The sequence below is a fragment of the Catharus ustulatus genome, chromosome 18 (genome assembly GCF_009819885.2).
Source record: "Catharus ustulatus isolate bCatUst1 chromosome 18, bCatUst1.pri.v2, whole genome shotgun sequence".
Classification (NCBI taxonomy): domain Eukaryota; kingdom Metazoa; phylum Chordata; class Aves; order Passeriformes; family Turdidae; genus Catharus; species Catharus ustulatus.
In genome coordinates this window covers 4,304,302-4,328,397 of record NC_046238.1, presented here as the reverse complement: position 1 = coordinate 4,328,397, position 24,096 = coordinate 4,304,302, and the positions used below count along the sequence as shown (strand labels likewise).

The following is a 24,096-nucleotide window of genomic DNA, read 5'->3' as shown; positions in this document are numbered from 1 at the left end:
CCCTCTTCCCTGTCCCTCCAGGGACGGCTGGGACGAACCACAGCGCGGCCGGAGCAGGGGGGCTCCTCGCGGTCCCCCGCACTCCACCCCCACCAACAACCGCACGGAAAGCGGAAGCTGCTCCCCCTCCCCCTCTGCGGGCGGACAGATGGAACGTCCCGCCCGCAGCTGTCCCATTGCTTTCCGCGCGGGGGGAGCGCTCAGCGCTGGCTGCTCTCACCCCGCCTTCCCCCGGCCGTGGTTTCGTTCGCCCGGCCGCCATGGCGGGTGAGGGCAGGGCTGGCTGCACAGCGGCCTCTTCCACCAGCCTTCCGAAACCCCATCTCTCCCCTCACCCCGCCGAGAGAGCGCAGCGGGCGGGGAGGCGCGGCCCCGAGCGGGAGCGCTCGGTGCTGCACCGTTGAACCAGAGCTTAGTTAAAGGCAGGCCCCGTGCCAGGAGTAAAGATGGCGGCACGGGCGACATGCGGAGCGGCACAGGGTGGCTCGGCGCGCATGCTCGGGGCCGGCCCGGGGCTGGCGGGGCCCGTTACCGGCCCCGCTGCCGCCGCTGCCGCCGGTCCCGCGATGGCGAAGCGCCTGAGGAGCAGCGAGGTCTGCGCCGACTGCAGCGCTCAGGGTAGGCTCAGCACCGCCACCCGCACCGCGCGGGCTCGTCCTGCGGAGCCCTCTCGGGCCGGGGGCCGCCGCTGGCCCCGGGGTGTCACCGCCCCGGAGCGGCCGCCGCTACACCTGTGATGGGCCGGGATGGTTTGGGTGGGAAGGGACCTTAAAGCGTTTCCCGTCCACCCCTTGCCACGGGCAGGACATCTTCCAGGAGCCCAGGTAGCTCCAAGCCCCTGGGACACTTCCAGGGCTGGGATTTAACTCGGTGTCCGGGTGTCCGGGTCCCGCTGGCACCGCCGCCCCTGCCGAGCTCCGGGGAACATCCTGGGGATCTCCAACAGAATGAAGGGAAATGTGGAGCTAAACGTGGGTTAGGAAGGAGGAAAGCTGACAGAAATGCACCTTCAGCCATGGGGCTGGAAGGTGGCAGGAGGGCGTGGGTGGGAATGTGTCACTGGAGGGGACCGTGGGTGTTTTGGGGGAGTTGGGAAGGCGAGAGCGGGGCTGGGTTCGGGGCTGTTCATCCATTCCCGTGTTCCCAGCGTCGGGGAGAGTTAAACTGGGAGTTGTCCCACGGCTGGGTTGGGTGTAGGTGTCCCACACTTCCAAGGAAAGTTGGCTGAGGTGTCTGGAGACGCTCAGGGAGTAGTGGCTGCTCTGACACGTATCCACTGCAGGTCAGTTCGGGAGCTTATGGAAACTCGTGTTTAGAAAGGTTCTTACATCTCCTGGCCATCTGTAGTTCTGCTGCTCTTGTGTCTAAAACTCTCCTGGTTTATTTTATCAGCTCTCTGTGTTTGTTTTGTCTGTATCTTTTCTGTCTCTAGTTTTTGCTGTTTGTGTTCTGGGCAGGTTCTTCCAATATAATTAATTAATTATGCACGTACTAAAATGAATTAAAACGCTGTAATGTAGATCACACTTGAATTGGTAGAAGATAGGGTGTAGGAGAGGGGAGAACAACTTTCATTAAATCTGAGTTATGCTTTACAAATGATAAAAATTCCAAATTATCTTCCAGGAAGTTTTTTTCTTCTTTTTACAGATGGAATTCTTTCCTGTGAGGGTAGTGAGGCCCTGGCACGAGTTGCCCAGAGAAGGTTGCTCCATCCCTGGAAGTGTCCAAGGCCAGGTTGAACAGGGCTTGGAGCAACCTGGGATACTGGATGGTGTCCCTGCCCATGGCAGGGATGGGAACTGGGTGAGCTTTAAGCTCCCTCCAACCCAAACCAGTCTGGGATTTTGGGATTGTACTGGAATCCCTGTAGAAATTTGTTTTTACGATAAATGGAGCAGGCATGTCTCAGGCAGGCAATTGTCCCTATCACACACGGTAGGCTATCTGTGCTTCCACACATCTGGGTGTTGTGGCTCGGAGATAAAGCTGAGTGAATTGTGTTCCTAAGCTCCTCGGGGTATCACAATCACTGTCAGGGTAATCCTTAACCCAGCTTTTTATCGTGACATTAGAGCACTGACACATCTTTGCTTGTTTACTAGAAATCCGCTGGCTTATCCACGTGTATAAAGAAACCTTAATTTAATCTTTGTGTAAATAAAAGGAATCAACCCCTTCCTTTAGCTAAACCAGGGAGTTTGTCAGTGGGTGCAGGGGGGCTGTGCCAGGAGACCTGGGGGCTGCAGCCCTTGCACCACAGCGGGTGTGATGGGCACCTGCATTAATTAGTGCTTCCCCTGGAACCTCATCAATGCCCCCTTTGTCTGTGCGGCAGCGTGGAGGCTTTTCTGTGACACGGGGTGATCTTACAGGAGCTCTTGTGCTCTACTTCCTATCCCGGGGCAGGAGCTCGCTTCTCAAACCCGCAGCCGGGCTTGTCTTCATCTCACGCTTCCTGTTTTGAACCACCCTGCAGGTTCCTGAAAGCGCCTGCAGCTTCTCCCCGATTGTCTTTTGTACCAAAACCAGCGTGGGCAGCAGGGCTGGGCTGTGGCCACCCCTGTGCTGGACACTGAGGCCCCTCAGTTGCTTTGTTCAGCTCTGGGCCCCTCTCTCCAGGACAGACATGGAGGGGCTGGAGCGTGTCCAGGGAAGGGAGCAGAGCTGGGAAAGGGTCTGGAGCAGCTGAGGGAGCTGGGAAAGGGGCTCAGGCTGGAGAAAAGGAGGCTCAGGAGGAACCTTGTGGCTCTGCACAACTCCCTGCCAGGAGGGGACAGCCAGGGGGGACAGGCTCTGCTCCCAGGGGACAAGGACAGGGTGAGAGGAAACGGCATCAAACTGTGCCAGGTTGGACACCAGGAGGAATTCCTTCATGGAAACGGTGGTCAGGCACTGGAAGGGGCTGCCCAGGGATGTTTGTCCCCATCCCTGGAGGTGTCCAAGGAATTCCTGGCTGTGGCACTCAGTGCTCTGGGCTGGGTGATCAATCACAGGCTGGACTCGATGGTCTCAGGCATCTTTTCCAACCTCAGTGATTCTGTGTGTTTTGGTACTGGCTTAAACATATTCTGATCGAGTCCATAACTAGGTCTCTCTTAAAAATTACTCAAATTCCGGGACAGACACTTCATTGCCTTAAGTTTAAACCTGAATTATCCAGGGGCATTGGGTGTTGAGCTGGATGTAAAGAAATCCCCCAGTGCTGACTGTTGATAAAGCAGAGCAATGCTCACAAACAGCCTGGAAATGAGCAAGGGAAGGATCCCTAAGGATCCCATCTGTGTGTGATGAGGTTGTCTCTAACAAGAAGGGACCAGGTTCATTAATCTGGAAGGCTGCCTCAGTTTGGGTCATTAGGTTGCCATGAAAGCATCTCATTCCATTACTATTCCTTTTCTTCTTGGAAGTCAATGTTGTTAAATAATGGAATGATTTGACAAGGAGTTCTATGTGCTTGTTTTAATCTATTTTTTAACAGATGGATTATTTTTTTGTCTGCCCTGCTTTAATTTGGCTCTGGGCTGGGCTGGTTCTGGTGGGTCAGGAGATGCTCCATGGCTTGGACAGGTTTGCCTGCATTGCCTGCAGCACACCCAGATCATCAACTCTGCTCAGAAACCACAGCTGGGATCACATCTCATTTGCAGGGATTCAGTCCATTTGTTGTGTGGGTCAGAGGAGACTTTTCCATGTGATGCACCAGTGCTCAGATGTGTTCTGACAGGACTCAGAAGTTCTCTCATCAGATACCAGGCTCGCCTTGTGCTCACTTATTTGTCCTCAGACTCATCTCTGCATTTGAAATTAAGATTTTTCCAGAATAAAAGAGATCTTGATTTCCTTTTTTGTTCTCCTGGGATGTGCTAGGTTTGAAATTCTGTCTGGCTGCTCAGTTGCCTGTTCTTGCTGGGTTCTGGCATGCTGAGTTTCCTGTGTCTCTGACAGAAATTAGAATTTCTTCTGGAGACTGAGCTCTGAGCAGCCAAGGGACCTGTTTGGTGTGCTGTGGGCATTTATTGTTTCAATTTAATGTACCATTGCTACTTGATTTTATGCCTTTTGATGTTTGAATAGCTCATATATATTATTTACTACTTCACTTCCCATCAGTTTTCTTTCTAGGCTGCTTATAAGATGGTTCAGTTGGGGTCTGGTGAGAGATGAAGTTGTTTTGCTTGGGAATTTTGGATTTTGTTGAGCCTTTGACTTGGCACATATGTATTCTTCTGTATTATGACACTCTTGTGTGTTTTTATTATTTAAAGTGGAAATTTAAAAGATGTTGTTGTAATACAGAACTGAAAACTGAGTAGTAGGGGGGGAAAGCCTGAGTGCTGTGGCAACTTTGGTGTTTAAAAAAAGATTTTTTGACAAGCTTAAAAAAAAACCCCAAAAAATCAGAGTTTTGTCAAAGAGCAGGTAGGAATACTTTTGTGGGGACTCCAAAAAACAAGTAAAGCACTTCAAGTTGGTGATAAATTCAATCTCCTGTTACGTTTAGAAAGGAAAGTATTTTCCCAAAAAGAACTGCAAGCTTTTTCCCCAATTTCCACTGCAGATCTTCTCACTGTCCTTGGAATCCCACATCCCCCCTGAGTGCCAGGACTGGTGTTTCCCATTTTCCCAGATCCAGAGCCCCAGCAAGGCTGTAACAATCACACACTGCCTAAGCAGGGAAGGTTAAAAGGCAGAGCTGCTCATTTTAGACTCTGTTTTTGCAATCCAAGGTCGTGTTGTTTCCTGTGTTATAATGGATAGCTTCTCTTGCAGATCCTTGCTGGGCATCCATAAACAGAGGGATCCTGATCTGTGATGAGTGCTGCAGTGTGCACAGGAGCCTGGGCCGTCACATCTCCCAAGTGAGGCATCTCAAACACACCCCGTGGCCTCCAACACTGCTGCAGGTACAGGAAAACTGTTTTCCTCCATTAAAATATAGTGATTTTTAAATGTAATTTAAATCACTAAACTTTTTTTTTTAAGAGGGTTTTTTTTGATCCTTTTAAGTTTTGCTTTTTAAGTTATTCTCATTTTTTTTCCTCTTGTGATGGACCACTAAAGTCAGAATTATCTTTGCCTTTTGAATTTGATGCCTTTGCTTTGGAAGGTCACTTTCACAACTCTGCAGTACTCTGCTAAATCTCTTTTCATTGGAGGTGCTTTTGGGAAGAGCAGAGAATTTTAAGGGTGTTCTCACTTCATTCCACATCATAACCTCCACATCCTAATCCCAGTTGTGATATCCCAGCAGGTTACAGCTGCTGGCACACGGAGTGGGAATCTGTTGGCTTGATACCTGCTTGAAAAAAAATTCCAAATAGTTGATTAGTGCAGCCAGCAGCAAAATGTCTGTGTGTTCTGGCTTTCAGATGGTGGAAACTCTGTACAACAATGGTGCTAATTCCATCTGGGAGCACTCCCTGCTGGACCCTGCCTCCGTGATGAGCGGGCGGCGCAAGGCCAGCCCGCAGGATAAAGTGCAGTAAGTGGGAAATGCAGATTTGCTACCTTTGAGAAGTGGGATTATTTTATTCAGCAGTGACAGGGCAGCGAGGAATCCATAAGGAGCCTGTGTTGTTTTTAATTTAATTTTAAAATTTTATTTCCAATTATTAATTTTTTAAAAATGTATTGCAGAAATAGGAATACAGTGCTTGAATTCTCTGAATTATTGTTTCCTTTTGAATTATTGTTTCCTGTTGCTTGCACTTCAGTCAAAGGACTTTTCTTTGTCATATACTTCAGTTAACTGAATGCTGCCAACAAAATGGAGTTTGGTTGAGGAATTAAATAAAACTCCAGATATTTTTGTCCCTGAGTGTATGGTGCTTCATTTTAAAATGTAAATAACTATGTAGAGTAAGTAGAGATTTTAAATTGGCATGATTTTAAAGTCTGTATTTCTTTTAAGAAACAGACACCACATGCTGCAGTCTGCAGATATTTGATGGTTGTAACAGACATTTTCTCTTTATGGTCAGACAATCTGGTTGTTTTTTAATGAAAATATTTTTCCATGCCTGACTTTGCCCCCAGCAACACACAAAGCTCTGATTGAATCTTCACTCGTGAAATTTTTCTTTTTCTGGAGCATTTGTATTACTGATGAAAGCACTGATATTTCTTTCCTTTCCTTTCTTGTTGCCTGGATTTCTCTTTGCAGTCCCAACAAAGCAGAGTTCATCAGAGCTAAATATCAGATGTTAGCGTTTGTGCATCGCCTGCCGTGCAGGGAGGATGACAGTGTCACTGCCAAGGATCTCAGCAAGGTCAGTGGCTCCTGGGACAGCACAGGCAAATCTCACTGACTTCCCTTCACTGCTTTGGGTTAACTGTGTCTGGTTTTCTGCACTTTTACATAAATAAATAAAGCTTGACTTCAACTCGAAGCCCCTTTTATATGGTTGTCACTGGAGGTGATGATTATGAGGCATTAGTTGAGGTGATCTTGGAGAAAACCCTTTACAGAAAAGAGCTGTGATGTGAACTCTGCATACTCCTGTTTCTCAAAACTAAAAAAACCTGTTGCATCACAGTTGTGCCTACTGTGTTAAATCTAATTTTGCTTCTTTTTCAGCAACTCCATTCCAGTGTGAGGACAGGCAATCTGGAGACCTGTTTGAGACTGCTCTCCTTGGGAGCTCAAGCCAACTTCTTTCATCCTGTAGGAACACTTTTTTTTCATTATTTTTATATACAATCAATTCCAATTCATATTATTTTTACTCATTTAATGTTATATGTCAATCTTCTACACAGACCTGTTGGTTAAGTAGATATTTTTCCTTAATTTCTTGCAGGAGAAAGGAAACACCCCGCTGCACGTTGCTGCTAAGGCAGGACAGACTTTGCAAGCAGAGCTATTGGCAGTTTATGGTGCTGATCCTGGCACACAAGATTTAAATGGGAAAACTCCAGTTGATTATGCAAGGTAGGAGTCCCTGATGTCCATAAATCACACTAAGATACTGTCTGTCCTGAAATAATTTCTGTTTAATGCTAATAATATTTTTTCCAGGAAGAGTGAATGAATAAAAATGAGGAATAATATTTCCATCAGATCACAGCCTGTGTTCTGGGTGCCTGAGACATCAGCTATGATGCCAGATGAACAGGCTGTGCCAATCTAGCAGCACACAGGAAGTTAATCAGAGAAGAATTCAGACTCCAGGAGTGAGGCTTGGCTTGGGTTGAGGCACACTGGGTGGAACCAGGCTGTGATTTGTGATGGGTGCAGTGTTGGCTTGTACTAAATGTGTTTCTCTGCCCATCTGTGTGTGTCACTGACTGTCCCCTGTCTGTGTGTGAGCAGGCAAGGGGGGCACCACGAGCTGGCAGAGAGGCTGGTGGAGATCCAGTACGAGCTCACTGACAGGTTGGCTTTCTACCTCTGTGGCAGGAAACCAGGTGAGCACAACACCTGCACCCTCAGACCTGTCACTGGCAGGTACAGGACATTCAGACTGTGCTGTGTCATATTTGTGCACTTTCCAGATATTCCAATGTTATATAAATTGCACAAAACCAAAGTGTAAGATGCAAGATTAGAAATTATGCATCTAAAATTGGGATAAAACTGCAGGGTTTTCAATAGACATAAATGAAAAACAAAATTCCTTCCTGGTTTTGCACAAATACATGTTCTTTATATACTGTAGAAACTCTTCCAAGTAGTTTCTTCTAATTGAAATGCAACAGCAGGGGAGTGTTCTGTTAAGTGGGTGCCTTTTAAACATAAGGACACTTACAGATTTTTAACCATAAAGTACCTGTGTTACAACTTAATTTTATTTTTTAATAGAATTTCAGTACAACTGATAAGTCTTATTTGGAATCTTTGATAACACCTGAAATCATGACATGAGCCTTCTTTTATAATTGCCTGTTGGGAATTGAGTAATTACATGCAAGATAAATTATTTAGTGTTGTCTGATGCTTAATGAAAACTGTAGGCCATTACCAACCTAGTAAAGTGCAATTTTTTTTCAACTCTAGAGCACAAAAATGGGCAGCACTTTGTTATACCTCAGATGGCAGACAGGTAAGTTGCTGATTCCATCACATGTCTGAAAACATCAGAATAAAAAACCTCAGATAATTACATTTTCTTTCCTTTCTTAAACACCTTCTAAGCTTGTTGCCATTCAGACTTTTTTATGTGTGCCTTTATTAGTCTTGAAAGCTTTTTTCATAGAAAAAATATTTGGATATCAACAAAATCAGAAAATTATAGAAGCTGATTGTATTTATTAAAATGCAGGGAGAAGGTGAGACATTTCTGTGAAGGGAACACACATGGGGAATTCCTAGGAAACATATTATGGAAATAATTTAAAGGCCAATTGAGTGTTTTCCTGATTTTTGTAATGCTTTTAACTTTTGGTTGTGATCAATGAAATCATATTTGTATAAGAAGTATCAAGTACTAATTTTAAGTTCCTGTTCCTCTTTTATTGCTGTGCAATTGGAAATAAGACGGCTGTAAGTAAACCACTGTCCAACCTCCTGCTTGCAAAATTTCTGTGCAAAACTTCACTGACTTAAAAACTGTGTGGGTAAAAACCTGTGGGTATTCATATTCCAAAGAATTTTTAGTATTATTTCATTTTTAATGTAAAAATTATTGTGAAAGAAAGCTTAATAATGTGCTAATTGTGATATTATAATAGCAATATTAATAGCATTAGTGTGTTAAAAACAATGCTAAAAATACTGAAATATTAGGGGGTTTAAGGTAAAAGTGACATTTAATCACTGAGTTACCAAAATGTAGAATTTTGATGTGTGGAAGCCATAAAATGCTGTAGATGTAATGATCACTTCTTGTTTTCATAGCAGTCTGGATGTATCAGAACTGGCAAAAGCAGCCAAGAAGAAGCTTCAGTCTGTAAGTAAAACTCCTTTTCTAGATGTGGCAAATTCTGTACATCAAGTATCTCTTGATCCTTGCTCTAGGAGCAGCTTGAAACACACACATATTTTGGGAGCCTTCACTGTTTCTTGAGGGCCACATCTCCAGTCTCATTTGATTCTTCATTCCCACAGTGCCTCTGCTGCACCCCAGACACAAAAGTCTTTTTGTGGTCAGATGGGTGAGAGAAAAAAAAAAAAAAAAAGTCTTGACCAGGGAGGGAGGAGTGTAGAGCAGGATGGTTGTTTCTGTACCCAGAAATGGGGTCTGTGCAGGCAGAGAAAGGAGCATTTCTATGGATTATAGAAGCTGGAGAAAAGAGCAGAGTTGTGCTCTTCCATTGTCTCTGTTATTTTCTGTTATCAGAGACCTTACTGGGTTTCATTTCTTTTCAAACTCTAATTATTCTCCTCTCCCCTTAGCTAAGCAACCACTTATTTGAAGAACTTGCCATGGATGTGTATGATGAAGTTGACAGAAGGGAAACAGATGCAGGTGAGTGAGACTTTCTGATATGACATAACACAAGTCTGGGTTGTCACTTTACACACACAATACCCATCCAAGCACATGTTCTGCTCAAGTGCTTCTGTATTCAGCAATTACTGCTGAGGGGAGTTTCTTTGTCTTGCATTGCCTGAAGGGGATGTTAATTGAAAAAAATCTCGTGTTTTTCACAAAGAAGAGAACCCTCTGGGGAAAAGCTTTCCTCTGAATGGATTGTGTTTGTGTTTGAAATTGCAGCCTTTTATTTGACAAAGAAATACTGTCAAGCAGTACAGGAAAGTTATTCCCTCTTTTTTCTTTTTTTTTTTTTTTCCTCTGGAGCAGTTTGGCTTGCTACTCAGAACCACAGCACACTGGTGACAGAGACCACTGTGGTCCCTTTTCTTCCTGTAAATCCTGAATATTCCTCAACCAGGAATCAGGTATGAAATCTTAATACTGTGAAAATAATTTAATAGCCCAGGTAAGTAACTAAGCCTAAGTAATATTGCTTTACTGCATTTCATTGTTGTAGAAGAGTTGCATCTACTTGGAAAGAAGTGAAAATGAATTCACATTTCCCCTCTAAATCACACTTTTTGCAATAAATGTAGTTGAGCAGTCAACTCCAAGTGTGTAGTCTTATTTTTTGCTGGGAACTCTGCTGTTGTTCTGATACAGGATGTGCTTTTTTTTCCTCTGCATGATTCTGTATTTAGGGAAGGCAGAAACTGGCTCGATTTAATGCCCACGAGTTTGCTACACTGGTTATAGACATTTTGAGTGATGCCAAACGAAGACAACAGGGGAATTCTCTCACTGGTTCCAAAGGTGAGTGTGAGCTTTTCTTGTCAGCTCCTCAGCAGTGCTGAATTAAGAGAGAGATCTATTGTTTTCATTTATTTTTCTTCTCTGGAGAGAAAATACCAAAAATATCTTTTCTAACTTTTAATATTTCTCTATATTTTTCATTTGCAAGCTGGCATCTATTTGTCCAATGTAGTCTGTTGGGTTGTTTTTAATTTGTGTGAATCCTAATAAGCTGCTAAATGATTCTCACCACTTATTTTAACTTTCCTAAACACTTAGAAGAAATAAAAAGGCAAAACCATAAAACTTTGATGTTTTGGACACTAATTATTAATTCCTCCTAGGTGGACCTAAATTAAATTTTTTTCAAAGTATGAACTTCCATTTCTTCTCCAGACTTACTGGTATGTGTTTCATGTGTTGATCTGCAGAAAATGTGGAGCTGATTCTCAAATCAATCAGCAATCAGCACAGCAGTGAAAGTCAGGACAATGACCAGCCTGATTATGACAGTGTTGCTTCAGATGAAGATACAGATCTGGAAACAAATGCAGCTAAATCAAACAGGCAGAAGGTAGGATTGGAGTAGTGATACACCCCCAAGTTTTATTCATAAAGGTAATTTGCATAAATTTTCAAGAAATTAATATTTTAATTAATTAATTTTGTAATCATGCCTCAGTCTATTAGCTTTCTAAAATGAAATGTTGTTGCTTAAGGAATTTTTATTGTAAAAAAAAAAAGCCTCTCTAGAAAAGTAATATGTATGGCTGAAGATAAGATATAGATTTAATTGCACAGATGAAATAATTGGATCTGCCAAAAGCTCTGAATCAGTGATTCCATGGTGTTTCACAAATATTTACTGCCTCCTACTGAAGAAATACTCACAGCAGACCAATAGTGTCCAAGTGAGTCAAGCCATTCCAGGAGTGATGCAGAATGGCATCACAGGGCAGCAAAACCTGGTGGTTCTGTTTTAATCCTCCCTGGAATATGCACACTGGATATTTAGCAATCTGTCTTTTATAATTTTGCAGTTCTTTATTGCATTTTTTTAAAATCCTCATAAAACAGTATTTTATCACTGAAATGCTGATGTAAATGTTTTTAGAGGAGCTAAGAGCTGATTGACATCAGATTGCTTTCCAAGAGGATTTCAAATTATTCTGGTTAATGGATCTTACCAATTTAAACTTCATTTGAACTGGGATTCCTGTTGAAATCTCATGATCTTGTTTTCTTCTTAATGGTGTAAGTATTTTTCTCTTCCTTTCCCTAGAGCCTGGATTCAGACTTGTCAGATGGACCAGTGACAGCCCAGGAATATCTGCAGGTTAAAAATGCCTTGGTGGCTTCTGAGGTGAAGATTCAGCAGTTAATGAAAGTGAACATCAACCTGAGTGATGAGCTGAGGATTATGCAGAAAAAGGTAACAGGAACCCTTCCCTCCAGCTCTTGGGGTATCTGAAGTTGTCAGAATAAAACTGCTGGAGCTCAGGATGAAATAATCCACTATTAGGATGGTGAGAAAATTCATTTTAAAGTGGAGCTACTTTGGGATCAGACATTAAACTAGAAATATTTATGTGCAGCACATGCTTTGAGTGTTGTTTTTTTTTGTGGTGCTGGTGATGATCCTGCCTTGCAAATCATGAGGATGATTTGGCTTATGTCAAAACTTTGACATCAGTTTTCCAAGTGACAGGACAGATGTTGCAAGTCTTGGGTGTTTTTTCTGTCTTGCTTCAATATAAGCAGCTTTAAACAATGAGGAATCAAGTGCCAGCACACTTTATGTGTGTGCACTTATCTATATTTTTGTGGGGTAAAGGACAATTTAGATCTGAGTTCACTATCCTGTCTGTCTGGCTGCTTACCCTCAGATTAATCCCTTTAACTAGCATTTAAAATCCTGTTTTCCAGATAATTACAATCCTGCAAGAGTCACATGTAGAGAAAGTTGTTCAGGCTCTAGGGTGGAGCTGCTGTTCTGGGCAGAGCAGGGCTTTTGGAGAGTGGTGGGACTCTTTGCACCTGAGGCTGAGCTAATCCAGGAGATTGGAATATTCTTGTTGTTAAGAGCCAATTCTCTTCTATTCTGCTGGAATGGTGAACACTGGGAGATCTCAGGGTGTTTCTTTGGACTTTCAACAGCTTGTACTGGTTTCAGCATTTCTCTGGCATCAATTGAATTAGCTTTTCACTTAGATTGAGTTTCTTTGAACAGATATAGTCTAGGGTAAAAAGCACAAACTTTGGGGCCTATGGATTAATGAGGCTTTAGGATATTTATGTGGTGTAGCAGAAGGGAGATCTTTGCTGTCCTGCAGTTTTTCTTCAGTGCATCTTTTCTTTCTGATGTGTTAATATAGCAAACTTACTCCAAGTCCTTAAAATAATCAGAATTGGTGCATTTTTACTATCAAATAGATACATAATAATAAAAAGCTTCAAAATACTTTCTTGTTGGCTTCTTAGATAGCAGCAGCTGATGCCTAATTTCCATAAGCTAAACTCTCTCCTTGCTTTGCAGAGCAAGCTCGAGTTCCTTTGTGCTGCCTCTGCTGTGTGTGCTGCAGTTCTGGCACTGTCAGATTTCACTGGCCTTATGTTAAAGTCTTCTAAGTCCTTGTATTGGCTGCTGCAATGGATCCCTTTTGCTTGGAAAACTGTTGTGTTGGCAGTTCTTCCCCCACAGCCTCGTTCCATCCCAGGATTCCTGTGCCAGTAGGGCAGGCTGGAGGGAACGGGTCGTATGTTTTGAACTACAGCAGCCAATTTTAACACCTAACTTAGTTTACATCCCAGCAGCTGCTGGAAAACAGCACCTAAATGTTTCCAGATCTGGAACAAAGGTGCTTCTATGCTTATACTAAGCAAGTCAAGTAGATTTTGGAAAAGAAATGAACCCCCAGCCAGCAGTACCTGGATTTTCTAGCACGGCTGACAAGCGAGTGTCGCGTGGTCACTTTGCTTTTGGCACTTGCTCTTAGGAAACCACTGCTAAACATTTCTTTCAGCTCCAAACGCTACAGAGTGAAAATACCAACCTCAGAAGACAGGCCACAACCAATATCTATCAGGTGCAAAGTGGTTCTGAGTACCCAGACCCCAGCAGCAATTCCTCCCTAAAGCGGCGCCCGTCGGCCCGGGGCAGCAGGCCCATGTCCATGTACGAGACTGGCTCGGGGCAGAAACCCTACCTGCCCATGGGGGAGGTCACCTACCCAGAGGAAAACATCACCAGGCTGCAGCCCTTCCCTCCACACGTGAGTAAAAGTGCTGCTGCTTCTGCATTGCCTCACATGTTCAGCTTTTCTGTCTCTTCCAGCTCCGCTCGTTCACTCAGCTTCTGCCTCCAAGGGAAAAAAAAGCCAGGGGGAATAAGAACTGTGAGAATTGTTCATGTTTGCTGTATTAACATGTCTGCAGGAGCTTGATGGTTTGAAAAGCAGAAGCTGTAGCAGTTCTGGAATATCTAAACTGGAGCTTTTGGCTTCTCTCAGTTGTTTTTTTAACCACACACTATATATATATATAAAATATCAATATATAATTGTCTAAAAAGGGAGGGGAAATAGTATTTCAAGAAGGTAGGTAAAGTTCCTGTATTTCTGGAGATAAACACCCAGGTGCCAGTTTGTGGAACTTCATAACCACCTGGCAAAAATAAATTAAAATTGAAATTTTTTTCTCCAGACCAGTTTCTTATCCTGAGTTTGGAATTGGAGACTGGAGGTGCTTTAGATCTGCCACTCAAGCAGATTGTTCTGGTTTAGTATTTTCCTGTGTGATGTGGAGAGTGAGTTCTCTGTTGGCCAGAGGGATTTTGCACTGAGGTGTTCACACTTTACAGGAGTGACCCAACACACACTAGTTCATTTAATTAACAAGTGCATTTACTTAATTAGCACAGTTAATTTTTTATTTCACCTTCACAGATTGCTGTGTGGGCTGAAATACAGGACAGTATCTTTCAGACACCCGTTTAAAATGTGTGGATTTCTGACAATATCTTTCCCTCTTGGTAGCAATGTCTTGTGTTTCCTTCCAGTTAAATTATTAAGATCTTTAAAATGTATTTTGGAGTTACCTTTAGCATGAAGGAGGGCAAATATTCCATGCACCTTCTGCAGAAGACTTGAATGCACCAAGGGAATCAGTCCCCACCTTCAATTAAATGAATTTAAGCTATGAAATCTGAATAATTTTAAATTATATTGTCATGTTGATATGATGGCAGTTCTGACAGCAAGAAATGACAGAATTCATTTGTGTGTGACAGTATTTACAAAATGTGACAGTGCTTTGTATAGGTCCTTTGGTCATTTGGGTGGAAATTTGGATAGCAGTACTGAAGCATTGATTTGTTTTGTGGAGTTAGTTAACTTGGCATGTAGTGAATTTTTTTTTATTCTCCATGGAATTTGGCACCTCTGGAATCTCGGTACTAGACATGAATTCAATTGTATTTTGAAAGAATTAATTCCCCTCAGCCTAAACCAGATTCTCAACATCATTCTTGCTTTATGTCATCTCCATGGTTTTAAGAATGTTCCTTTAATTTCAGTTAAGACTTTGTTTGTGTTTTGGTTTTTTTGGTTTTTGTCTTTCCCATTTTTAGATCGGGAGGAGTGCGTTTGTGACCTCCTCTTCATCTCTACCTTCCTTCCCCTCCACGCTTTCCTGGTCGAGGGATGAGAGCACACGAAGGGTTAAGTACCTTCCCAATCCAGCTTTTCCCTGGAGGAGGTGCCAACCTCCCCAGAACCACATCCTCTCTCTTCCCCCTCTCACTGCCTGGCCTTCCAGCCTGCATGGAGCAGAATTCCTCCCTTCCATTCCTGCTGCCACGAGCTCTGGGCTCTTGCCTCTCTCTAACTCCACATCTTCAGCCTTTAACACCATGCACAGTTCTCCAGGTCACTTGTTCAGCTGCACAACAGCCCCAAGACAAGCTGGCTGCTGTTTGGACAGTGATTTTTCCAGGCTCTCACTGATACTTCTAAGCCAATGTACAACTCTCCTGCTGACTAAAAGCACTGCATGAGGCCCAGCTTCAAAGCTGCTTTCCTTGGGTGGCTTGCACCAATCCAGGTGGTCCTGATTGACTGTTTGCCTTAAACCCCCAAATTTGTTATCTTTAAATGTTTACTCTGGTCTCTCTCTGTCAGGACACAGAACCTTCTTTTTCATTCCTTCTGTATCCATTTTATTTTAACTGTACAGTGTTTGGACATATTAGTCCAAAAAATACTAGATTTACAAGTAGGGATAGAAGAAAAAAACTTTCAAGGTAATATCCTGCTTGGCCAAATGGAAATCTGGGTTTGGCTGCAGTACTCTCTGGTACTGGAACCTTGCAGAGGGTTTGGTTGTTTTTATTCTACACTGATTCTATATTAATGATCCCTTAGAATCCTCTTCTTGTAATTCATCACTGTTGTTTGTATTTCTGACCAGATGGTAGAGCTTTGCCACTGTTAGGATTGTTGTCTCTGTACACCTGGCAGAGGGGAAAGGTCAGATTCTACATAAAATAATTTCTTTTCTTCAAAATACACATCACTTTTACAACTGATCTTTACCAGCTGTCCTGAGAGAGGAGTATCCAAAAAATGCTGGTTTTTCCTTCTGTGCAGAGCAACTTTAAAATTTAAAAGGGTTCCTAACTCCAGTTGTTTCACTTAAGAATTGATGGCTTTAACATCAGATAAGTGCTTAACAAATATACTGAATCTCAGCCAGTGAAAACCAGCTCGTGGTCACATTTTTGCTCTGTCCTCGAGGCAGAAATATTATTTGGCAAGCAGATTCCTAAATGTTCAGGTCAGGGATGCAGATTGGAGGTGTGTCCCTTACAGTTTAACCCTGGAGACTCCCTCATGGTGACTTCAGTGTTTCTGTAAGAGCCTCAGGGCTGTGAGGGGCCCTGAGCTGCTACTCTGTGATCAGAGTGACCCCAGTGTGGTGTGTTTTCACACTGGGCATCTGGGTGAAGCTTTGCAGTTTTTAGAAGACTTGAGGAAGTAGATGTGTAGTGGTCCTGGGGCCTGGCTGAGGATTTGGCCTCCAAGCTCATTTTGGTATTCCTTTCTCCATTCAGCCTTTGCTCTGGGATCAGAGCTCAATCCAGCCTCTGCTTCCCTCATTCCTCCTGCTCTCATTTCAGCTTCCCTTTGGAATTGGCCCCTCTCCTTTTCTGACACCATTCTTCTGTGACCCTCTGATGTTTGGGCCTCTGCTCTGGGGCACAGCTCTCACTTCTTTGTTCTTCCGACTCTGGATCAGTACTAAGCATTCAGTGGGCCTCAGTTCCTCACACTTTTTGGGCTTCACTTTACAAAGGGCTTTAACCCCTCTTGTGTTGGCCCCCAAATTGTAATGAGCTCCAGGTCTCATCAGTTCCATGCCCTCGATCTTCCACCTGCAGTTTGGGCTCCCCCACCTCTGTCTCCTGTCTTTATTCTGGATTTCCCATTCCCACAGTCTTCAGCCCTTGTTTTGGGCTCCCATTTTGCACTGGCCTTCCACCAGTTGCTTGCCATTCTGCATTCCCCACCGTGATCTCTGGTCTCTTTTTCTCTGGGGTTCTCTCCCTCTCCAGTGGTTCTTATTCACTGTTCAGGCTCCTGTTTCATGATGCTGCTTCTCCATTTGGCCTCTGCTCGTGGTGGCCTCTCAGAGCATGCCCCTGGGGCACTTTCAGTGGCAGGGAAGGATGCTGTGCTCTGTCTGTCTGTCTGTCCTGCCATGCTGGGTGTTCAGGGGCTGGTGGGGCTGTGCTGTGCTGGCAGTGCCCAGGTACAAGCCTGGCATGGGGACAGAGGGACACAGCAGCTCCAGGCCAGCAGGAGCTGTTGTGCAAAGAGCAAATCCACGTGCACAGGACGTGGCTCTGGCACAACCCAGGGCTGTTCTTCCCTGCACAAGCTGAAATAAATCCATTCCTTGCAGGCCTCAAAGCTGGAGAAGCAGAGCAGCGTGTCTGAGAGCGACTATGACAACCCCAGCACGCCCGTGGAGCTGGAGGAGCCGGGGTAGGTGCTGTGACCCAGCTGGGGGTGGCAGGGGGATGCTCTGTGCCCGGGCCAAGCCCTGCTTTGCTCCCCTGCAGGTCGGGCAGGAAGGGCCGGCAGCGCAGCGTGGTTTGGCAGGGGGAGGGCTCCATCCCTGAGGACACTGACCCAGCCCCCAGCTCCAGCTTGCCCAGTACAGAAGATGTGATTCGGAAAACTGAGCAGATCACCAAGAACATCCAGGAGCTGCTGCGAGCGGCGCAGGAGAACAAACATGACAGGTGAGGAGGGAGTGCTGGAAAAACTGGTGAGAAGACAAAGGAAACTCTTCAGGTGTTTTCACCTGTAAAATGTGTAGGTCTGTCATGTTCTCTGGTCCTTAGTGTAAGCTGGGGGATGAGTGACCAGCCCCTTATGAGTGCCCTGCCCTTAACTTGTGAGTCCTGCTGCAAAACAAATGTTGTGTTATCTACAACACAAATCAAATGTGTTGTAGAAAACTCACTGCAAGTTTTTCTTGGGTGTTCACTCCCTCTATGTCTATAGGTAATTATACCCTAGAGAATGTGGTAATAACACCAAGCCTTGCTTCAGGATAAATTGTGAAAGAGGAAGAATTTGGCTTTCCTACTGAGGTATTAGTACAAATTACATACCAGCAAAAGTATTTTGAACTACTGGTTTTAGATACAGACCCAGCTGAGTGAGCAGAACACTGAGCACATCAGGCTGCAGCAGCTTCAGAGAAATTCTGGCCACCTGAACAATTTCCAGAATAACTGTGGGTGACTAAAAATGATACTGCCCTTGCTGATCATCAGGTGGTGCTCCCCACACAGCTCTTTTAGAAGGCTGTAGATCAAAGTTACATATTCCCAGGTGTGAGCACACTTTGGGGCTGGAACTCTCTGGGCTCCAGCAGAGCTGCCCTGCAGGCTGGCAGCTCTGGCTCTGCTGTGGCCCCAGCTCAGTGCCCTCTGTGCCTGGGAGAAGCAGCAGCAGTTTGTGTTGAGCCCTCACTTCCTGCCTTGCTCAGAGAAGTGCACAACAATGGGGCCACTTTTGTGCTGTGTTTTTTCCTTCTTGTACTTTGCTATTTTTAGCAGGGCCGGCGTGGCCTCTCCTCAGTGAGTGACGACTTCTGCCTGAGCTCATTGCCCTTGGTGTAACCTTTCCTAGTGCAACCTCTTGTTGCTTGTTTCGCACAGAGAAGCTCTAAATGAGTGTAGTTTTTGTGTGTATCACACTATACAGTGTGTGAATTTTTTTTTTTCTAAATCATTGAAGGAAACAATGCAGCATGCCTGGCTTTTGTTGTTGAATCGATCAGGTTTTTTAAAAATCTGCTATGCTGCATTTTCATTTAGTGTACCACACATGGAGTGGGGTGTTTGCCTGTGCTTAGATGAATATTATCTTGCAAAACACTGAGCTAGGAAGCTGCTGTTCTTTTTTTTTTTCCCTCTTCCTTAACACAGGGGAATGCTTCCTTACCCCAATGAGACACTTGAGGATGTAATACCACATCCTCCAAGCTCGTGCTGGGAACGTTGTAGAGAAAAATCACGTGTTGCATAGACAACTGGAGAGTAAAAACCATGATGCAAGAGTATCTATTAATGAAACCCCTTCTTCCTTTTGTTTCTCACTCTCTCCCATCCCTTTCCCTGTGCTCCACGGGCTGAGCAGGCCCTTGGAGCGTGGGGGCACATCCCAGCTCAGACACAGCCTCGGCACGAGGGTCCCCGGGGCTGAGCGAGCGCCCCTGCAGCCTCTGACCAGCCAGCAGCCCGGCCCTGCCTCCTGGTACTCTGGCCTCTGTCCCTGCCTCCCAGGCACAGTGTCCTTTCTCCTTCTCTCTGCTGCCTCTTTCCCTCCCACTCCAGCCACATGGGGGTCACGGAAAGGCGATGCATGAAATGCTGCAGGGGATGAGGGAGCTGCAGGCACAGCCCCTTCAGCTCCCCGTGGTTAGCAGTGGGGAATAGAACCAAACCTGGAGCTGGAGCTGGCTCTGGTGCATTCTCCTGTTTTCTTTTTTGTTTTCTGTCAAGAGAAATTAAATTAGAGCTTGGTTGGCTCATGGAATCACAGAATAGTTGGGGTTAGAAGGCACCTTAGAGCCCAACCTTGTTCCATGGGCAGGGACACCTTCCACTAGCCCAGGTTGCTCCAAGCCCCCTTCAGTTCTTCCAGAGATCCTGGGGCAGCCACAGCTTCTTTGGGCACCCTGTGCCAGGGCCTCAGCACCCTCACAGGGAAGAATTTCTTCCTTTAGGAAGAAGTCTTTGAGGTTTGAAGGTCCCTCCCAAGGTGGAACATTCATACCTGGCAGCTGAGGCCCCTCAAGTGTTTATACAGCTGGGGGTCAAATTAGATCATTTGTATCCCAAATCCATGAAAAAAGATCTGTGTTTATATGGTATCTTCCAACCTGGTCAAAATATTGTTCGTTAATGCCTAAAATAAAAGTGACATTTGTGTGGGAGAGCTGCCCAGGTTCAAACCCTAGCCAACAAATGTCAGGATGGGAGGAAGAGATTAACACAATTTACTGCTAATGAGGGATTCCTTTTCCAAGCTGTCATTACTTGAATATCTTCCTGATGTCTCACTGGAATGTGTGTAAACCCAGCACAGTGTCAGAGCATCTCACAAACTCACAGGGAGTGTTTTAGACACTAAACTAAAGCCATTCCTCCAGGCCACACTGCAAACTTTGCAGCTGACCTAGAGAACATGCAGTGAAACCCGTGTTGTTCACCTGAGTGTCTCATTCAGGTTATTCTCAGGGTTTTCTTTGCCTTGTTAGTGAAGGGTTTAATCAGTAAGTTGACTTTTAATGAGGTAGATGCTGGTCACTGTGGCTGCAGGGAGATTAAACATTAACTCCACAGCAGAAGGGGAATTGTGGTGAACTTGGAAGACCTCTCTCCACTTTTAGTTTGTTTGGAAGAACTCATGTGACTTGAGACACATGGAAATACTCCTTTTAAAGCAATTTTCCTGCATTGCCAAAATGACCCCAGTGTGTTGCTTCACTCTCAGTGCATTTGCAAGTGACTGACTTTTTTTTGCACCTTTGGTGTTGCAAGAAGATCAAGTGAATAATGCCTGGGGGGGTGGGTTTGGGGGCTCTTTTTGCTTGAAAGGGCACTGACCTACCATAACCCACACATGCTGAATAGTTTTCTTGAATGCTTTGTGGTTTTTGAGATTCTCTTGTTTAAGATTGGATCATGTGAACTAACTTAGGCTAAAATTGAGTCTTTGAAGCATAAAAGTGAGTCTTTTGAAATGAGACTTGTGAGAGAGCACACTAACACTTCACTGTTCACAGTAGTTTATGGTAAATAGTTCTATTTTGAACAGACCAGTTTTCATTTGGTATATAAATCAGAACTGAAATTTTTGAGGATTCATGGAATCTGCCTTTGTTTTATTAACTAACTCATCAGAATTCATGAAAATTTAGCCTAGAACTTACAAACTGTGAAGGAAGTTTGGGGATGCATGTGTGTGAGAACTCTGCCTTGTCTGTTTACTGGGTATTAATTAATCCAAGAAGGCATCTTGGTGTTGTGAAGTTGCACACAAATTGAGAATTTCCTGACAATGTTTTGTATAAAAAGTGTGAACAGTTACTCCTTCAGACCAGCTCTGAAGAACAACGAAAATCTAAGAGATAATTTTGCACTGCTGGTTAAACTCTTGCTTTTTCTGAAGCCACGTGGTTGTTTTTAGAGTAACAGGCACTGAGCAGTGAAGTGGAAGAGGGAAGGGAGTCTCTACAAAATAAATAACCCAGGGCATCTTTCTGCAGCTATATACCGTGCTCCGAGAGAATACATGTGGCAGTGACAGAAATGGCAGCCTTGTTCCCAAAAGTAAGTACCTGCCACCATCAGAATGGTTTTGGCCTCACTCCTCGTGTGTAATTCCTCTGCAAAATGAAAATCAAAAGTTATTTCCCTTCAGAATGGAAATGGTGAGGAGAAATGATGGGGTTGTGATGCACCTTTGGATTTATTAGCATGGCAGTTGATAAGGGCTGAAGTGTGAGTCCAGGCTTTTAATTGTGCTTTTGAACTTAAAACTTGTAAAAATTGCACAAAACTGGAGGTATTTGGATGTGGCATGAAGAATTGTGTGGCTATGTGGGAATTTCACCAGATTCATCACCCCTTTTTCCATCAGAGTGCCATTGCCTGGATTTCTTTCCTGCAGCCACGTTTAGATCTGTTATCCATCCATCCAAGTGATCTGTTTGCTCCCAGCAAATCTAGGGAATGAAATCCCCATGACTGAGCTCTTGTAAAGTCTCGCCCACCTCTCCAAAACTGCGAGCAAAGAGCCAAGGCTGCTGTCCCACCCTGCACAGACCGTCCTGGACACGCTGTCCCCTCCTGGCAGCCAGGACGTGGGCTGGGACAGTAAACAGGCACCAGAAATGTGCATGAGTAACTTCCTAAGGGAGGGTACCGAGCAATACTCCCTGCCTGCTGCCTGGCAGCTGCTTGGCATCTCCCCAGAGCAGGAATTCCCTCTGCCACCACGAGGGGAAGGCAAAGCTTGGCCGCAGCATCAAAGAACCCTTGTGAGCACTCCGCGCTAATTACAAGGTTGTGTTGTTCTGCCTGTTTGCAGCGTCTGTTTTCCCTTCTAGAAGCCCAAATCGGAGCTGGTGAGGACTTCCCTGCGCCTGCTGACCTCCAGTGCCTACAGACTGCAGTCGGAGTGCAGGAAAGCGCTGCCCGCCGAGCCCAGCCCCGCGCCCGACATCCAGCTGGTGACACAGCAGGTCATCCAGTGCGCCTACGACATCGCCAAAGCTGCCAAGCAGCTCGTCACCATCACAACCAAAGAGAACAACAACTGAGGCACTCGGGGCTTTTTACTCTGGGGGGTTTTTTTTAAAGGTTGGATTTCAACATAGAGGTGTGGAACTATGCGCATTTTTACGAGGAAAAAAAAAAAAACTTCAAGGGGCAAGAAACTTTTTTTTTTTTAAACTCAGTATTATTTTTGCATGTTTTCTAACAATTTTATGATTAATTTAACCCACTGCCTTATTTTGTGCCTGTGTTGCCAGTGTAGTTATGGATAATAGCATGTTGCAAGTAGCTGTCGAGCCACTCTCATGTCCCAGCTCTCGTAGATGTTTCCTTGGGGCCACGTTCTGCTTTCAGATCCTGCTGGTGGAACTGCTCTGACACCACTGCACGGATGGGAGGGCAGCATCTCCATCCCTCCCCTGCTGGGATCCTGCTGGCTGAGGCTCCCCAGGCTCCAGGAATGCTCCCAGCAGGAAGGTTTGTCCTGGTAACGGGGTACAAGCCCAATGTTCTCTGTTCCCATATCAACTGTTGTGCAATATGTTTTTTAGTCTGCTAAACCAGTAGTAGTTGTGGGCATCCAAGCTTGTTATGTGTAACTCTACAAGGTCTTTGTCACTTTATGTTTTGGAAGGAATTTGAAACTTTAATAGTTATTTCTTTTAGTTGTCACTATGCCATTAATATATATGTTTGATGTTACTTTAGGGCATTAGTGGTTAAAATATTATCCTTTGTTTCTGAGTTAGTAATTCATTGTTAAGTTTCCTGCAGAATTTTCCTGTCATCTTTGAGGCACCGTCTTGTTTGCAGCAGCATTTCTCAGTAACTCCAAATGCAATTTCACTGAAGATTTCTGTGCTCATTAACAGAAAAAGGAAGTTAAAAGAGTGCCAGTGCAAAAGCAGCTGTGTCTGCCACAGCACATAACCTCTGTACCTCAACATATCCAAATGTGAAAGCATTTCTCGTGTCTCCTAAGTTTTTTTATGCAAATCTTTTTCAAAATTTGGCAACTTGCTGAGTAACCCCTGCCAGGCTGCAGTGGCCATGTGTGCTCCAGATTTCTTTGTAACAGTTCACAAAAGTGTGTCAGTCCATAATTTCAAAAATGAGGATATTTCTGGGAGTCTGAATTTCAGGTGGTGCAGGAAATCACTGATGTTTGTCTGTGCCTGTGTCCCATTTGGAAGTGCATTGTCACTGCCCAGGAGCCAGCCATGGTGTGTTTGTGTGGATATATCCAAGCACTAATGCCACAGCACTGCTGGATTCCTGGTGCTGTCTGGCTCCCAGAGTCTGAGAGAGGGAAGGAATGGAGAGAGGAGATGACAGCCCAGTAAATTAATGTTCTTAATTGTGGGGTTTTATTTCCTTTCTGCCTGCTGCCCAGAAGCAGCTCTAGCCTTACAATGCAGGCAGGCTGGGATTAAAACTGCAGATGACCTTTGTGAAGCCTACTTCAAAATCATGCAACTGGCAATTAATTACATTGAGAATCTTGTAGGAACTTTTCCTTAAATTGGCATGGCTGAAAAGCAGCAGAGGGCATTTTTCAGTCTCTCAGGACACCTCTGTGTGTTGTTCTTTAACATATCTTACCTGCTTTCCAAAGCAGGGTGACACTGAGCTGTGGTGTAATTTATCACTTATTTAAACCTGCCTTTGATCCAAAACCAAGGGACACTTCAGTAACTGCCAGCTCCTGCTCCAGCTATGCTGAAATCAGAGTGGTTCACACCCCACAGGAACCCCCAGCAGCAAGTTCATGAACCCTCCACTCACAGCACTGCAATCACAGAGTTTGTAGCACCTCAAGTAACAAAGGTGTGTTTTTCTTTTAGGACTAGAGCTCCTCTTGTTCCCCTGTAAACAAACTTGCTCTTCCTTTACAAAATGCTGCAGAGGAAAGGAAAAGCTTTTTTTGCCTTTTTCCAAACCTTGTATTTATCAGTGTCATTCTGTCTGTACAATATTTTGACTTTTAATCTTTTGTTTACAGTATTACTATAAAATGCTAAAACCCTT

The 24,096-nt window shown here is 44.5% G+C and overlaps 1 protein-coding gene across 7 annotated transcripts; it reads left to right on the top strand.

Annotated features, from left to right (window-relative positions):
• Positions 1 to 513: 513 nt before the first annotated feature.
• On the top strand, positions 514 to 24,096 carry GIT2 (GIT ArfGAP 2). Of its 7 annotated transcripts, none has more exons than XM_033075397.2 (21): positions 514 to 618; positions 4,774 to 4,907; positions 5,373 to 5,485; positions 6,167 to 6,272; positions 6,581 to 6,667; positions 6,804 to 6,934; positions 7,316 to 7,410; positions 8,000 to 8,045; positions 8,840 to 8,891; positions 9,338 to 9,410; positions 9,747 to 9,844; positions 10,121 to 10,232; positions 10,643 to 10,785; positions 11,494 to 11,643; positions 13,235 to 13,483; positions 14,839 to 14,928; positions 17,172 to 17,254; positions 17,332 to 17,514; positions 18,923 to 19,039; positions 21,057 to 21,120; positions 21,900 to 24,096. In XM_033075397.2, the coding sequence occupies exons 1-21, from the start codon at positions 567 to 569 to the stop codon at positions 22,110 to 22,112; spliced, it is 2,391 nt and encodes a 796-aa protein (XP_032931288.1). In that variant the 5' UTR covers positions 514 to 566; the 3' UTR covers positions 22,113 to 24,096. The 7 variants fall into 7 exon arrangements, with proteins under 7 accessions (XP_032931288.1, XP_032931283.1, XP_032931282.1 ...); XM_033075392.2 differs by lacking the exon at positions 18,923 to 19,039 and adding an exon at positions 8,480 to 8,485 and having other exon boundaries at positions 8,843 to 8,891; XM_033075391.2 differs by lacking the exon at positions 18,923 to 19,039 and adding an exon at positions 8,480 to 8,485.

What these genes read in the sequence shown, in the direction of transcription:
- GIT2 (XM_033075397.2), top strand. Translation starts at nt 567, where the DNA reads ATGGCGAAGCGCCTGAGGAGCAGCGAGGTCTGCGCCGACTGCAGCGCT. An exon ending in CTGCCAAGGATCTCAGCAAG is followed by an intron (nt 6,273 to 6,580) that starts GTCAGTGGCTCC and finishes CTTCTTTTTCAG; the next exon opens with CAACTCCATTCCAGTGTGAG. An exon ending in CAGAAGGGAAACAGATGCAG is followed by an intron (nt 9,411 to 9,746) that starts GTGAGTGAGACT and finishes CCTCTGGAGCAG; the next exon opens with TTTGGCTTGCTACTCAGAAC.